This window comes from Drosophila obscura, unplaced genomic scaffold, assembly GCF_018151105.1.
Source record: "Drosophila obscura isolate BZ-5 IFL unplaced genomic scaffold, ASM1815110v1 contig_186, whole genome shotgun sequence".
Lineage (NCBI taxonomy): Eukaryota > Metazoa > Arthropoda > Insecta > Diptera > Drosophilidae > Drosophila > Drosophila obscura.
Window position 1 is genome coordinate 6,217,202 of NW_024542774.1, and position 15,737 is coordinate 6,232,938.

General features: G+C 45.0%; 5 protein-coding genes across 7 annotated transcripts; 2 read left to right on the plus strand and 3 right to left on the minus strand.

The window, feature by feature from the left end:
* Positions 1-661: 661 nt before the first annotated feature.
* On the minus strand, positions 662-3,783 carry LOC111074553 (lamin-B receptor). Of its 2 annotated transcripts, none has more exons than XM_022367358.2 (3): positions 3,680-3,783; positions 3,055-3,396; positions 662-2,872 (listed from the first exon to the last, which is right to left on the minus strand). In XM_022367358.2, exons 2-3 carry the CDS (start codon positions 3,361-3,363, stop codon positions 1,088-1,090), a joined length of 2,094 nt encoding a protein of 697 aa, XP_022223050.2. In that variant the 5' UTR covers positions 3,364-3,396; positions 3,680-3,783; the 3' UTR covers positions 662-1,087. The 2 variants fall into 2 exon arrangements, with proteins under 2 accessions (XP_022223050.2, XP_022223051.2); XM_022367359.2 differs by lacking the exon at positions 3,680-3,783 and adding an exon at positions 3,480-3,558.
* A 1,094-nt stretch (positions 3,784-4,877) lies between these two features.
* On the plus strand, positions 4,878-8,013 carry LOC111074554 (transport and Golgi organization protein 11). 2 transcript variants are annotated; one of them, XM_022367360.2, is made up of 3 exons: positions 4,878-4,985; positions 5,152-5,772; positions 7,042-8,013. In XM_022367360.2, the coding sequence occupies exons 2-3, from the start codon at positions 5,215-5,217 to the stop codon at positions 7,324-7,326; spliced, it is 843 nt and encodes a 280-aa protein (XP_022223052.2). In that variant the 5' UTR covers positions 4,878-4,985; positions 5,152-5,214; the 3' UTR covers positions 7,327-8,013. The 2 variants fall into 2 exon arrangements, with proteins under 2 accessions (XP_022223052.2, XP_022223055.1); XM_022367363.2 differs by lacking the exons at positions 4,878-4,985; positions 5,152-5,772 and adding an exon at positions 6,928-6,963.
* Positions 5,915-6,900, minus strand: LOC111074556 (MIT domain-containing protein 1). Its single transcript, XM_022367365.2, has one exon. The coding sequence runs from the start codon at positions 6,783-6,785 to the stop codon at positions 5,961-5,963; it is 825 nt and encodes a 274-aa protein (XP_022223057.1). The 5' UTR covers positions 6,786-6,900; the 3' UTR covers positions 5,915-5,960.
* Positions 8,014-8,103: 90 nt separating the features above from the next.
* Positions 8,104-11,259, minus strand: LOC111074528 (high mobility group protein D). The gene is made up of 3 exons (XM_022367330.2): positions 11,203-11,259; positions 9,243-9,460; positions 8,104-9,173 (listed from the first exon to the last, which is right to left on the minus strand). The coding sequence occupies exons 2-3, from the start codon at positions 9,390-9,392 to the stop codon at positions 8,988-8,990; spliced, it is 336 nt and encodes a 111-aa protein (XP_022223022.2). The 5' UTR covers positions 9,393-9,460; positions 11,203-11,259; the 3' UTR covers positions 8,104-8,987.
* A 1,841-nt stretch (positions 11,260-13,100) lies between these two features.
* Positions 13,101-14,253, plus strand: LOC111074523. Its single transcript, XM_022367324.2, has 2 exons — positions 13,101-13,542; positions 13,626-14,253. Exons 1-2 carry the CDS (start codon positions 13,213-13,215, stop codon positions 14,067-14,069), a joined length of 774 nt encoding a protein of 257 aa, XP_022223016.2. The 5' UTR covers positions 13,101-13,212; the 3' UTR covers positions 14,070-14,253.
* The last annotated feature ends 1,484 nt before the right edge of the window (positions 14,254-15,737 follow it).

Sequence of the window (15,737 nt, forward strand, 5' to 3'; positions counted from 1 at the left end):
GGGGGGACGGAGGTGCAAGCCAGACTTCGTCATTATTTTGGCATTATGTGTGTGGTGGCTGGACGGATGGAAGGGAGAGACGGTGTGCTTCCAGCAAGTTTGGTCTCTCGCAAACATTCGTAAATGTCATTAACAGTTGTAACGGCTTTGGGGCACGCCCACACCACAGAACTTTGTGCGGTGAGGGGCATGGTAAGGAATCGGGCACCGAGTGTAGCAGGGGCATTTTTACACAAAATTACTTCTTTTATTCGTTGGCTGGCATTCATCATCATCATCAACCACAGTTTGTGGCAAAAGGCATGAAATATGCTCCATCATATTTTATATTTGGATTCAACTTGAAATCAAGTTAAGGGCGGACTTGACCTTAAAGACATAAAAATTCTGCAACAAAACTAGACTTTTAATCGCCCACAAAAACTCTTCAAAAATAGTTTCGGATTATTTAGGGATTTACAATCCGACTCACTCATATGCTAAAAATTCATTTGATTTAACAGCTATAACTCTGAACATCCTACACGATCGATTTCCACTTTAGTCTCCTATTTACATTCTCCTATCCATTATCCAGATATTTCTAATAATCCCTTTTTCCCTTTTTTGGAAAAATATCCTTGGGATTTCATTCAGATATACAGTAATTACACCCTTTCTTCTGCGTTTCTTTATAGTATAGAAACTAAGCATTTATTTAATTGATATTTAAATATATAAAGTAATTCCTATATCTGTAAGTATGTATTATACAGAGAGTAATCAATATTTATGGTGTCTAAATCTTAAGCGTATAGCCTATCATACAGACAGATGTTCCTATAGCCACAACTATGTGGGTTTAACTGAGCTTAATTAAGTGTAGATTAAAAGTAGTTGTTGTTAAATGTCCGTTGGTTGTGCGTTGGTGAGACTAAAAATCAAATTTTGTACTAAAATCAATGAGAGATGATGGTGTTGTCAGTAATGGATACACGAGTATTGATATATACAATTCGAAACACAAAAGGGTAAACTGAACTAAAAACGAAATGATTACAGAAATTAAAAAAACAAACTGAAAATAAACTATATTATGTGTGATCTCTTAGAAGACCTTCGGCAGAATGGAGTACCGCACCCGGGCGCAGTAGCGATTCCATGCGGAGTGATAGCGCGCATGGTTGCGGGCATTCGAGCGCGTGGTGCGATGCAGCAGCACCAGGACGAGCAGTCCCAGCCCCAGCACTGGGGGCCAGGCCAGTCGCAGCGCCATTGGTGTTGCCAGAGCCACCAATGCAATGATGTCGCCCAAGTAGTTGGGCTGACGCACATGACCCCAGAGGCCGGTCAGCAGGATGCGATTGCCCTGGAAGGTGTGAATCGTCTCGATATTGGCAAAGATGGAGTTCTGCGGGTTGAGCCTGTACTTGTACTTGTAGGCACTGCTGAAGCGCTTCACACAGAGGCCGAGCAACAGCAGGGAGACCACTCCGATGGGGGCATACCAGCAGGTAATGGGCACACGCTGATCGTAGAAGTATTTTGTCACGGCGGTCAACAGGTAGGGAGTGGCCGCATAGCGCAGCAGCAGGAGAGCACCGTAGCCCTCGTACTGCAGCTCGAAGGACGAACTCATATGATGCTCGAAGACAATCGCGTCGAGTACGTAGAGCAACAGGCAGCTAGCCGAGAGCAATGTTCCCGGATCGTAGTGGGTATTTTTTATGTAATAGCGCGCCAGGGTTATTCCGTCCGACATCGGATGTGGCTTGGGCCACTGCAGGGTCTGGTAGATGTAGCATGTCGCATACAGAAGGGTGCTAATCAAGGAGAGACGATAGTAGAATTGCTTCCAGTCCACTTCTCCCATCCACTTGGGGTTCAGCTGCCTGCCGAGGGCAAAATCCACCACAAAGCTCCCGGTGCGGCCGTATTCGTTCGACACATTGTGCCTGAGCACATTGTACTTGGCGGTGTCCACGCGCCAATAGCTCCAAGCAGCCGCAACGAAAGCACTCACAATCCCAAAGATGCAGAAGCGCAGATAGTGGCGCAATATATAGCTGACGACGGCATACTTCTTATACTCGGCATAGCCACCGGCGACGATCAAAACCATAGCCACGGCTAAAGAGTTGAATGTGTAGGTTTCCCGGGTGAGATGTACGCGGCGTCCTGGCAGCAGGGCCACCAGCAGGAAAACAGCCACTTGGTATGCCACAAAGGATCCCACCACTCGGATTTGGAACACCTGGCTTGCCAGATATTTCCAGTCGAACAGAACCGCTAGATTCACATTCTTGAATTGGCAACTGTTGCGCACCGCGCAGCTCCAGGTGAGATAGTAGACACAAAAGGGCACCAAAAGCAACAGAAGGAAGGCTCCCAGCCTGCCGCCAAACTCCTCAGGAGACTTCATCTGGCGACACGAGGTCTCGCCCAGATTGGACGACTGAAGTGTGGCATTGAAGCTGCGGAACTCATCCTCCTCCAGTTCATCCTCCTCGTACAGGTCCTCCTCGCCCGTTGAGTAGCTTCGCTTCGACGACTTTTCATCCTCGTACACCGATCGCGACAAACTTCTACTGTAGCGACTGCCGCCATCCTCCGTGTTGGTCGCTTTGGTTCCGCCCAAATTCGAAAAGGTCTTCGACACGGATCGCCTTAATCTCTCTGTGAGCCGTTTGCGTATAGCATCGATGTCCACTTGGCCCTCGCCTTCGGTGCGTATCTCAATGTGTTCAGTGACTGTGCTGCTGCTGCTGTATGTGTTCACCGCGCTGCTATTCACGGAGCTGGTGTTGAAGGATTTGTTGGGTGCCCGGCTGGTGGTGTTGGTGGTGAGGGTCATGGGCAAATTGCTGGTCGCTTGCCGCACAGGCGTTGATACCTGCAATGGATTGGGCCGTGAGTAAGGGTTCTCATGGATTACATCGCTTATCGAAGCTAAAGCAGAACATTCTTTTACTGATAATTCTCAGAATTCCAAGCAGGGCTGACCCTCGCACAGATAAGGGCCCACACCACCCTCGATAGCGACTTTATTGGCTAAGAAAATGGATTTTCACTCACCTCAGGGACCTCTCTGATGGGTGTTGGCGCTTTAACCGACGTCTTGACGGGCAGAGATGAAGTTATCGGTCCGATCGAGGAGCGAGGACGGCTGGAGCGCCTTGTGCGCGGACCCACGTCCACTTCTGGGGCCGGTTGGACGGCCTTGTTGCGCGAGGGCGAGACACGTGTCCGTGTCGCCGGGCCACTAGCGGCTGCAGCTGCCAGTGAGCCAGCCCGCCTGGTAACGGGCAAAAGGCTGGGCTGTGTGGTGGCGAGAGGGGCTGCTGCAGTCTCATCGCGACGCGGGCGTCTCAGGCGTCGCTCCATGTCAGATTTCTATGATGTCTGCTCAAAAACGTGCTGTAACAAAGTGAGGATATTTGTGTATGCATTAAAATATGTATAAAGGCGAGCGCTATATTTTATTTATAGTTATCACACACACAAACGGCCGCAGAGGGCGGAGAAAACTATTTATTTGTGTCTGCAGTTTCGCGCGCTGAACGCAAGTTTCATCTCTGAGCGACTGTACCCGGCAACAGCGGCAGAGCAGTGCAAAGGCTCCAAGTTATCTTTGTCGTTCGAATTTTCATACACGCACTGATGGTCCTGCTTCTAACCTTCCAAAAGGTGATAAACTTACTTTTTTCTTGAATTTGTAATTGATTTAGGGGTACGTTCACTTAGAATGCTGCAAAACCCACTCGAAAAAAAAGACGCGCGTCTGCCGAATAGAGGTGTCAAACCATCGAGGGCACTATCGGTAGTATCGATATTTTACTGCTAGCCTCTACTATCGACGGTTTTGCAACTATCATGATAGTATCGAGCTACAGTCGTTGCGCTTTTGATATATTTGGATTGGCTGCTATAAAATACGAAACACATTTGTAGACAAATCGACAGGTGGCATTTAATTTTTACAATGGACAAGTTCCTAAAAAGTTTCAATGGTTTTTTAATAATAATTACTTGAGCCTGATACTATCACGATAGTATCGATTGTTTTTTTCAAAACATTCAACGTTGATATTCCTCGAATTTGATATTCCGTTTAATATTACTAGCTAGTTGGCCCTATCAGCCCTAAACAAATAATTTTATCCAATAGATACATAATTTTGTTCAGGATTGGCAATTTTCAGAAGTCCTTTTTATTGCATTATATACATATTAAGGTACAAAAAAAACAACATAAAACGAATGTGCCGTCGTTTTGTGGCGTTGCCAGACTCGTGCAATTCGTAGTTGCTGCGGGCTGCCATACCATGATATTTTGTGATATGAAATTCGTCAATTTTGATATTCAGTTTAATATTACTTGATAGTTGGCCCTCTCAGCCCTGAACAAATAATTTTATCCAATTCGTTCCCGTAAGATACATGTTTCTCACACCACGAAAATGAGGGGTAAGTCACCACGAAAACGCTCTCTTCACCTCTGAAAAGAGAGCAAATTTTGAAAACCCACCACGAGTTGAGAGCCGAAGGTTGTGGAAATTTAGTTATAAAAGAGCGCGGCCAACTCGCTTTGGTATTTTTGGTGTTCTGGTATATTGTAGTGTTGGTAAACGAGTGCGCTTAACAGCGCCGAATGTGGATTTGACAATCGAATATTTTTCAACGCGTTCATTGCACATAAACTAGTTCAATTAAAATCAGTTCGTAGCATGTCCATTTTTAATCTTTAATTTAGGGCATAACTTCGTCAATTGAATATCATTCTAGGCTATATCAGTATATAATTCGAATACGCGCCAAATATTTATCAAGTCTATCGAATAGTACGGATACTAACAGCTCGAGAACACTCCATAACAGCACTGTTCCAATCATTTTCGGTATTTTTCAGAAGGTTCTGGCCACCCTCCCACACATAACAAAAGACAGGAAAAAATTTTAAATTAATACGGAATTTGCGGACATTTTCCTGTCATTCGAGAAAAATTGTAAGTAGACACACACACACAAGATAGAAGGAGCACCGAGTCGCAGTGCAAAATGTTGCACAACCAAAATTCCGTGTCCTAATTTGTTTTGAAAACGTCTCTCTCACCGCCTCCTCAAAACTCATCATCAAAAAAAAAACATCGATTGCTGTTAATCCGCAAAAAGAGGAGGCCCAGACCAGACCCCGAGTGACCCCGCCGGAAGGAAAAGAAACAGGAACGAAGCACAATGGCGACTCCCCAATCGCCCACACCCATGTTCAATGGCCTGGACGACGATCTCTATAACGAGGCAAAATTCGCGCACGAAATCAACGACAAAATGCGCGTACCCAAGCGCATCAAGGCCACGGGCGAGTACTCTGACGAGGATCTGTTGCTGTCCAACCAGAACGGGAATCAGTTCATCAGCTCTTGGAACTATCACGACAAGATCGACATGAATGTGCCCGACCGGATTGTTGTGCTGGGGCACAATCAGCATCTGGAGACGCGCTCGGCACCGCGCGAGATTCAGCTGGAGAACTCCATTCTACCCAAGAATCCCTCGGCGAGCTATGCACGCGTCCAGACACCGCCGCGCGTCATCACACTCACCGACCATCACTTCCCGTCGGCCTCCGAGGAGAGTTCCCCCATCAGGGCCAACGGACATCACGTGTATGGCCAGGATCAGGACTATGACGAGGACGAGCAAGGGAATGCCACGCAATACGTGCGTGCCAATGGCACAGCCCGCATGGGCTTCCACACCAACGATGCCAACTCCGTGGAGTCCGATTCGCAGGTAAGCAATTGGGGTTAAGCCACTCGACTTATCAGCAAACACATGCAGCCAGCCGTGACGAAATGCGATCGACGCCTTTGGTAATAGTCCGCCCCGCTCAACACACAGGTCGTCTGCCTTGCTAGAGATTAACAACTGCTGCTTTTATTGATTTTTAGTGCTATTTCGGTTGATAAGTAGCCCTCTCCCTAGTCACTGGAGTAGCCGTTGGGCACCGATTCGGCGCGCGCCTCTTCCTCTTCAATCTGTGGCTCGCCCGGGACCTTCGGCTTCTTGGCAAAGGCCCGACACTTCCAGATGTCCACCTCGGTGGCCTGGCACTTGCGAAAATCGAAGTCGCACAAGCCCAGGGTGTAGCTATTGTCACTGGCCTCAAAGTAGTGCAGACCGCGACCAATCTTGATCACCACCCCCGAGCTGAGCACGATTTTGCGGTCGTGAAGCGTGTCGTCCATTTGGTAGTGCAGCTGAATGTTGCCGGTGGCCAGATCGGAGCGTATCTGTTCTAGGATGATCTGCTGGTTCCTGGGCACAACGGGATCTGGACGGGTGGTGAGACGAATGTACTTCAGATAGCGACAGTTCTTGACCAGAACTTCCAGGAAGTTCAGTAGGTTTCGAATGTGATTCTGGTCCGTCAGATGCGGCTCATTGATGTGCGCCTCCTTGACATTGTCGTCCAGATAGGCACCGAACAGTCGCTGATAGCTCTTGCCGCGCGAATCCCGCTCGATGTTGATGTGGTCCAGTACTCGACTGCTTTGCAAGTGGCTCTTCACCTGCTCCCTGAGCTGCTTGGCCCGGGCCTCGTATATCTTCATGTACTTGGTGCACAGCTGCCTTTTGTTGGGCTCTGCATCGCACATCTGATTCAGCTTGTAGATGCTCTCCTCGTACAACAGGATGGCCTCCATAATGTGTCCGGTCTGCTCGCATTTCATCGCACTGATGATGGGCTCCAACTTGGGCGGCTCCTCCTCATCGTCGGCGTGGGGAAAGGGCTGATGTGACATTGTAGAGACCAAAAATGTGGTTTACTACACAAATTTTGTTTAACAGAAAATTTTCGTTAGTTTTTTGTGATGCTAGACCCAAAACTGTCACTGGACACTGTCTGTTGAGCAGAGGCAACACACTGAATCTTATATATTTTTTAATTTCCGATTTCAAATGGTGTATCAAAACATATCTGTGGGTAACGCTGGAGTCATGCTGAAGTCTGGCCAAGTGATAAACTGCTTTAATGCTCGAATTCTTCTCTTCTCATAGCTAACCACGGGCAGTGCCAGCAAGCGTTCTCAGCTGAACCTGCAGCAGCAGCAGCACAACAATCTGGATGCCTCGATGCTGGCCCAACGCGAGGGCACGCCAATGGGCGAACTGACGCCCCACGAGGAGATCTTGTATCTGCGCCGCCAGCTGGCCAAGCTGAATCGCCGCGTGCTCAACATTGAGATCAACAACGAGCAGCGCATGCAGCGGGAGAAGATCGTCTATTGCCTGGGCCTGGCCTACTTTGTGCTGAAGACAATATTCTGGCTGAATCGCAATTAGATGGAAAAGACGGGGGCAGGGCTTAAATGCCGCTCTCCGTATGGTGCTTCGGTCCACAAGGAAAATGTGGATAATGGCACAGACTCACCTACTGGACACCCCTTGAAACAGCTTCTTTCGTTTCATACCCATTTTCATTTCATTTTTTGTGGATTGGCTCTGAGAGAGACTTTGTTTTTTTGTTGGCCATAATTCGTAGATTAAGCTCTGTAATAAAATAAGCGCAACACCTTCTCTGTTTGTCCAACGTGGAAAACTGATAAAAAAAAAAAAAAAAACAAAGGACTCGTTAACTTAATTGCCAAGATCTGGAACAATTTAAGGATAGGAGAGTACCCGCCCAACCCAATATACAAGATAAATTTAAGCTTTAATCATTGTATGTTTCACCCATAATCGAACCACACCAAACCCAACACCATCATCCATTGCACCGAATCGATAGATATTGTTTTGTAGGGTTGTGTTGTGTTTTAGATTTGTTAACCATTGATAATCCCAAAGTGAAAACAAGAACTCGTAAAGGTATTTGGGGTGCTAACCCATACGATAATATATAGATAAATATATAGAACTAAATCCCACATGAATCGTTGGAATGATGATTTTTGCATAAAGCAACAAACGGAGCAAATCCATTGAATTCGTATTGATATTAAAAATAAAGAAGAGGTTAAAAACAAACAATATACTCGTGTTTCATTGATGGGGGAAAACGTGAAAGGCAAGACCCAGCCAGCCCAAAAATAATAAACACTCTCGGGAAAGGAACCCATATTTAACGCATTTAAAAAATGTATTTTTCGCTTTATTTTGTGGGTTTCTCATTAAATTATATGTATAATTATCAATTAAATCTACCGATTAAATGCAATTACATCTGCTTTCTCTCCAAAACTCATCCTCTACCTTCTGCTTCTTCGGCTACACATCTTTTTTACATAACAAGACGTTTAAACATTATTAAAGTTTAATGCAATTACGAAATGACGAAAAGACCTGAGCGATATTTCGTTTGTTTCATTTGCGGTGTTGTGTTGTTTGTGTGTGTAATGTGGATCGCTAATCTTACTCTCTGGAGGCCCTGCATTTGTACAACGCTACATCTAATCGAAAACATCCACCGGGAGAACTTGTTTTCATGTTTTTATTTTTAATGGAATTATTTTATCGTTTACTTTACAATTTTTATACGCAAGATAAGTTCCATCTCCTCGCCGCAGAAGAGATCGCTAGAGGAAAACACACATTTTTACATGCTGTTGATCCCTCTGTACTTTTTTCGTTCAACTTTTGTTTGTGGATTGTGTCTATCTCTCTTGGTGTGTATAGGGCATTATAAAAGAAACGACTACTAAGACTTAAATTCATATGTATAAATACAATTTTTCTTATTTTTTGTGGTTGGATTGGCTCTCCTCCTGCCGTTTCTGGCAACACGAACAGCTCATGCAGTTTTGGTGTTACTTTTCTGATGGATGATCTATCGATTTTTGTGTGTGTTTGCTCTATTATAAGATTGGTGAAGGGGACTGCATATATCGTGTGTGGTGTTCGTTTTGCAGGTAAAATCTTCGATCCACTGATGTTGTAGTGTTTTGTTGTATGACTGGTGATGGATAACTGATGGTGAATGCAAGATGGTCCTTGAAAGATCCATCCTACTCGCTCTCATCATCATCATCATCGTCAGAGTCGTCCTTCTTGGTCTTCTTTGCGGGTTTTTTCGCGGGCTTGGAGCGTTTCTTGGCATTGCCATTGGCGGAATTACTACCACCATTAGCCTCAAACTCCTTGACGGCACGATCGTAATCATCCTTAGCCTTGGCAGCCTTTGCCTCCCATTCCTGCAGAGATCAAAGAAGAATGAATTATAACCGATTCTTAGGGGATCTTTCCGCTTTCCGTGTACTCACCGACTTGTCCTTCATGGCTCTCCATAATTCTCCTCCGCGCTTGGCCACCTCGGTGACCTTGATGCCGGGAGTCTCGCGCTTGATGCCCTCGCGGGCACTGTTCAGCCACAGCATGTAGGCAGAAAGAGGGCGTTTTGGTTTATCGGCCATAATAATTTTGTGATTTGTCTGTTACTATTTATAAAGAAGTAATACAACTATTTTATGCTTGCTTCAAGCTGAAAAGAAGAGAAAGAGAAGTTAGTATATAAAACAAATAAAAGGAAGTATTACTGCAAAAAAAATTAAATTTTAAATGTTTTTTTGAACAGCACATTTTTTAGAAGCGCGCGCCATGTTCCTCAACCGAAACGCTAGCTGAGGCGAGAGCAGAGAGCGAAGCCACCACCAGCACGGAGAGACGACCCTAGCAATGGCGACCCAAAAGAGACGGCAATACTGCTGCTGCTGCTGCTTCTGCCCGCGTCAACATTGACGCTGAGAAAAAATGCGCGCGCGCGCTCTTGCTGCTTCTCGCGTGTTTCTGTACCAGCGCGCGCGCCACTTAATAATTAATACGAATATTAATTGAAGTTTTACAACATCAAAGACGTTTCCAAACCTATGCCATTTTCAGACACTTGATTTTATTTTCCCCCCGCAAAGATAGCCAAAGAGCAGTCTGCGAAGCAGCGAGTACAAAACGGAACGGAATGGCAACACTTGGCTTTTTCTGTATGCCATAGCCACAGCGAGGGGCCCGGTACAGGCTCTCCAAAGCAACGCAACGAAGAGATTGGCAATGGGAAAAACTGGACAAAGTGTGATACATTTTTTTATGAAAATACACATTTTTGCTATGAAAAGAGCCACAAAACTGACTGGCAAACCGTAAACGGAACTCTATTGAGTATTAACATTAGGCAGAGAGCAATTATAAAACAGAAAATTGACTGAAAAGCTAGTCTCTTGAGGTCTCTGCTATTTCAGGCAGTATAGCCATATTCAAATTCACAACTGTATCAAGCACTGGGGGTATAGTTAAACCGAAACTATTGATATATTTCTCTTTAATTTATTTTATACTTTTTCTTCAGACAAAGCGTTTAAAGCGCTTACCAACCTCTATCGAACTGAACGAGGTTGAGTCGTGCTAGTCAGGGCGAAGGCGGCACAGCACACACGTACAGGCGCTGCTTCAGTCGACGCAGACGCTGACAGAGGTGCAAAAATATAAGCGGCGGCAGATGGTCTGAGAGAGAGAGCGGATGGCGTCTGTCGCGTCGCCGTCTGTGACGGCGTTGAAATACAAAAAAAAATTCGTTTTAAATAGGGACAACGTTTTAAAACTCTTGAAAACTTTTGAAACTATTGAATATACATATGTAGAATTTGTTGGGAAAAACAAAACAAACAAATGTATTTGCAATGAAATCAGACATTGCGAGAGAGAAACGCGTTGCTCTCTTTTTTGTGCTGCTGCTCTCCCGCTCTCGCACTCTCTGGAACCGGCGAATGAAAAGAGAAACGCTAAATGCCGAGTAAAAACAAAAGGAAAATGCATGAAATATGGAAAAGGCGCGCATTTCACCAGCGTGGCGTTCTTCTAATAAACAATTCGACAAAGTTTCCAATAGGAATAACACATAAGAAAAACACATTTCTGAACAAATTTCAACGGTAGCCATTTTGGACTCGCCACCAGTCTGAAGGCAAAATGGCAACGCTTTCTCTCGTTCACGACTCTTTTTTCTGTGGCGTGGTACAGCGTCGGCCTGAGACGGCGTTTCTTTTCAGTTTTTTTTCTGCACCCACTTTAAAATTCTCACTAGCGTTGCTTCAGGGTTAAGACAAATGTCAGCCAAAGTACACTTCTTCACATGAGGCAAAACTCTATGTATTGTTTTTCTCTATTATCAACTATTGCACTGTTTCCTCTCATAAATATATTTTTATGCACAATTGCAGGAGTTCCACCAACCTTATTCGTGTGTTGCGCAAATTAAACTGTACGGGCTCTAGCGTCTGTCGTTGGAAGGAAAACGAGTAGGTAGGAAATGTGCCGACTGGCAGCGACGTCGGCAGCGACGTGTGCTGCGACGTTTGCTCGGCGGCAGCATGTGCGTGTACGTTTGTGTTGGTGAGAGCGCAGTGGAGAATTTCAAACGCAAAAGGGAACATGATAAATGGCAATGTAAAAACAAATAAAACGCGATGGATGCGATAATAGACGTAATATCGCAAATCCCAGTGAATATGCAAGGCAGAAAGCATTTTTCGCATCATTTTATGCCAAAATTATAGCAATTCTCAATTATTTTCTTCACACATACACCCAGCACTTTGGATGAGTCGTCGTCCCATACATATAGAATCGCTTTGCTCGCTCTCTCTGGTACACACACAGTTGACGTACGGCCGAGGGTCGCTTTTTAAAAATGGCGCCAAAAATTTATATGCAGTATTCAATATAGAAAATTGAAAAAATACATAAAAAGATATGGAAATTTTTAACTGAACAAGAGAATGGTTGAAAATTTTTATAGAATTTAGAACTGTGTACCTATGTATGCACCGCTTTCCGGAACACTGCAACATAATTACTGGAGGGACTCTAAATTTATGAAGTTTCTTGATTTCTTAAAAACTCAGCTATACTATGTACTTTAATTTCTTATATTTTGGTGTCATAGCAGCCAGCTTGAAGTAAGACAGAACAACTCTTCAACAGTTTTGAGGGGCTTCAAATCTAGATCGTAGAGGCTCTCGATCGACTACAGATATATGTATCGGAAAAATCAGTTTAGCTATCAATTTAACCATTTACAACTGCAATGGCTGATTCCAGATTTCGGCTGCCAGGCCATCCGCAGATGCTGTGAGGCATTTTCCCACCATAAAATCATAAAGAACATAAAGAAGGCGCAACAAAAGATAAGAAGGAAAATGGATGCTGAAACTGTCGCCGCAGTTATTCCTTGTGTGTCCCTCGCGCACAAAGGATAACGATGTCACGCGCTGTTGAAAGTTCACAATAGTCGGGGGTCCGCTGTCGGGATCGGGATGGAATAGGTCGTGGCAAGGGAAGAAAACATGTACATATGTATGTATGCATGTACCTGGCAAAGCATGGAATAAGATGGGATGGAAGGATGGTCGACTGCATTCCGATACACCCAGATTGCATGACGTCAAATTAGGGGAAAATTGTGTACGCAGCTGGCTTGGGTTCGAAAAAATAGCATATAAATTCAATAGAATGCGGCAAATAAAATTTTCTTGCAAAATATACAACTGTTAACATTTTGCCGCTACTGTTATTCCTCTGTTATACGCACATCAGCGATCTCTTTCTTATAAGAGATGAAAAAGGAATGCATAAGTTTTAGTAGTTCTCTAAAGTTTTTTAAGACAGACAAATTTTCGATAAAAGTCCATTGTTACACACACACGCACACACACATAGGAACATATGTACATGCAATATGTGAACGGTGCAGTGGAGATGCCGAAACCGCAACAGCAGTGACGTCTTCTGAGAGAGCTTCCTTTCTCCTTGCGCATGCTCTCCTCTCTCTCGCAGCGACAGCAATGTCAGCGGCTACAAAAAGCAGAAAAGCAAAGCAATTCAACAGCTTCGTTAAACGTATTTTATATGCTTTGATATTTAACAAAATATGTTCAAAATAATCAAGCACTTTGGTGCTATCGAATAACAGCTTAAAACATGTGATCAATATCATTTTTGAACCTCACGTGAATTAAATTTGCTTTATTTTAAAGCGCAGCATTCCTAACCGAAGAAGCAAGCTAGCACGGAGCACGAAACTTGACTCGCGAGAGCGAAAGGCAAGAGAGAGAGAGAGAGAGAGCGAGAAATATTGACAAAAGCTGTATCAGTTCGCAGAGTGCGCTTCGACAGAGAGGTTATCAAGTTTGCTTTGTGCTTTTGTGCTCGCTGGTACGACGCGTACAGTGAAACCACAGAGAGATGAGCAGCGGACTGCCCTTCCGATTCACCGATGAGCGCACCGTCAAGTTTGTGGAACTTTACGGGCGGGAGCCTTGCTTGTGGAACAAGAGGCCCTACCTGAGGGGGGCAAGGAACGCAGCCTACAGGCGGATCCTGGCCGGGATCAATGCCAATATTGATCGGGGGGAAAACGAACTTTCCATCCAGGGGGTTAAGATGAAGATCAAGAATCTTAGAACCGGCTACCATCAGGAGCTCAAGAAGATCAAATCGAACCCTAGACGCTATCGTCCCAAGATGCCCTGGTTCGCACCACTGCACAAGTTTCTGGCGGAGTTCGTAGACACGGTACATTTATAGATATTGACTCCCGAGATCTTTCGATCCGCAGAGGCCAATCCTAACCCAAAATCTGTTTCTTTTACCGTTAGAGCGAGCACGATAACGAAACTTGTGAAGCGCCGCAACTAAAGCGACTGTCTGTACGTCTCCACCGTCTGAAGCCCATTAAGCTGCAGGAAGGGGTCAAGCTGGAGCCTGAGGAGATCGTCACCACAGAGCCAGACATTATGCCAACAGCGCCGCCGCTGTTCACCGTTCTTCCCGTGACCATGCCAATTGAACATCATCCACCGACGCCACCGCCGTCTCTTCCAAAGGTACCAGAGGTCAGCGTGATGCCGTCCTCACATTCGGACCGAAGCGAGACCCGTGGCGAAGACGAGTTCACATGCTTTGGTATGAGCGTGGCTGCCCAGCTGCGTAATATGCCAATCCCCAATGCCATGGTCATGCAGTCTAAGATCCAGTACATACTCTCGATGGAGCGTCGCAAGATCACCGGACACGCGGGCGATATGAATATTTTTAACTAATCCGACTACCTAATCAAAATAATGAAATGATCGTTAGATCATTATCTACAGAACTCTTAAAATATCATTTACTACTTAGGTTGTGATTTCGTTGAAGGTTTTTTACAATTAGTTCTATTACAGAATACAATTCCGTAAACTTTTGGAAGTTTTATTTTGTTTATTGAATAAAATTCAAAAATTCAATAATTCGTTCGACCAATTCGATTCTTGCGGCACTTTTTCCATTTTTGAAGCCCCCTTCTCATAAACAGCTGTTTACATTAGGCTGCAACGAAATCTAAACAAAAACAGTTCTTGGAAGGGCGATGGGCGATAATGGCGATATATGGAGGACCCAAAGAATCGGAAATCTGGAATCGGACTCCACTCTTCGGCTCCACGTCCATGTCAGCGCTAACTGGTTCCTATTAACGAGCGATTACTGCTGCGGGGGCAAAAATCAGAAAAAGCGGAGACAGCAACGCCAGAAAAAGCAAAAAAAAATCAAGTGGGAGAAAGCAAAAGCAAAAGCAGAGACAGACAGCACAGCAGCAGCAGCACAAAAAGCAAAAGCATATAATAATGAGAGCTCAGCTGCGCTGTCGGCGTCGCTGCCAGCAAATATAGAGAGAGTCAGCGGTCGTCCATCTCTTTCTCGCTTCACGCTCTCTGTGTGTGTGTGTGTGTGTGTGTGGTTGGTGCCTTATGTAAAATGAATGTAAAATACATGTCTAAATTACACGGATGAATGTAATAGAAAATGTACATTTACTTAATCAAAATTCATGCTGAAACAATGTTTTTATGTTTTTCCAATGTTTATGATAGATTTTTGTAATTCTTCAGCAAGCATGAATCACATACAACATACACCCAACACACACCACACACATATGCAGTTTATGGGTTTGAGTGTGTGTCTGTGTGTGTTCGTTCTGTATATGCTCATTAAATTCTCAAAAAAGAGAGAAACTGAGACTCGGAAACCGGACGACAAGGCGACAACGAACTGCTGACTGCGAAACGCATAGCTGTTGTTGCTGCTTTTGTAGTAGCTGTTATTTTATGGCCCAGCACATGCTTATCATCTTTTGCGGTTTTAGCAAAATTTGTATACCCTACCAGAGAGACTGGAATTCACTAAAGGTGAGGCCGAACATTTGTATACCCTACGTTGGCGCGTCTTTGTCAATAACCAGATACGATCGATCCCTCCAGCGATTGCATCTCTGCAGCACTGACCTTTCCTACACCCCAAACGATCTGCAACAATCATATGGGCACTACCGCACACACATCTCATCTTAAAATCGGGACTTCACTTTCCTTTTGCGTCTCTCTTTGAAATTGGGTCACATAGGCAGTCCTGGTGTTTTGGTTGCTTTTGCTGTTCTTGTTGCAAATCGCGCCTCGTCAGCATCCAGCATCAGCATCGGCTCCCGCCTCCACATGCTGCACAACAATAGGTCCCATGAAATGTGTTTAAGATACTGAACTTGGCCTTTGAGAGGGCGGCGGGCTCTATTGGGTTTTCGTGGAGCCAAAAGGGGGGACATTCGACGGCTGCTGCTGCGGAATGGCTGGCCAGTCGGCGAAGCAAAGGCAACACTACTCCCCACCCACACCATTCGTCCACATCCATCCACAATATTTAGCGAGCACACAACTCTTCCACACCTCCCCATA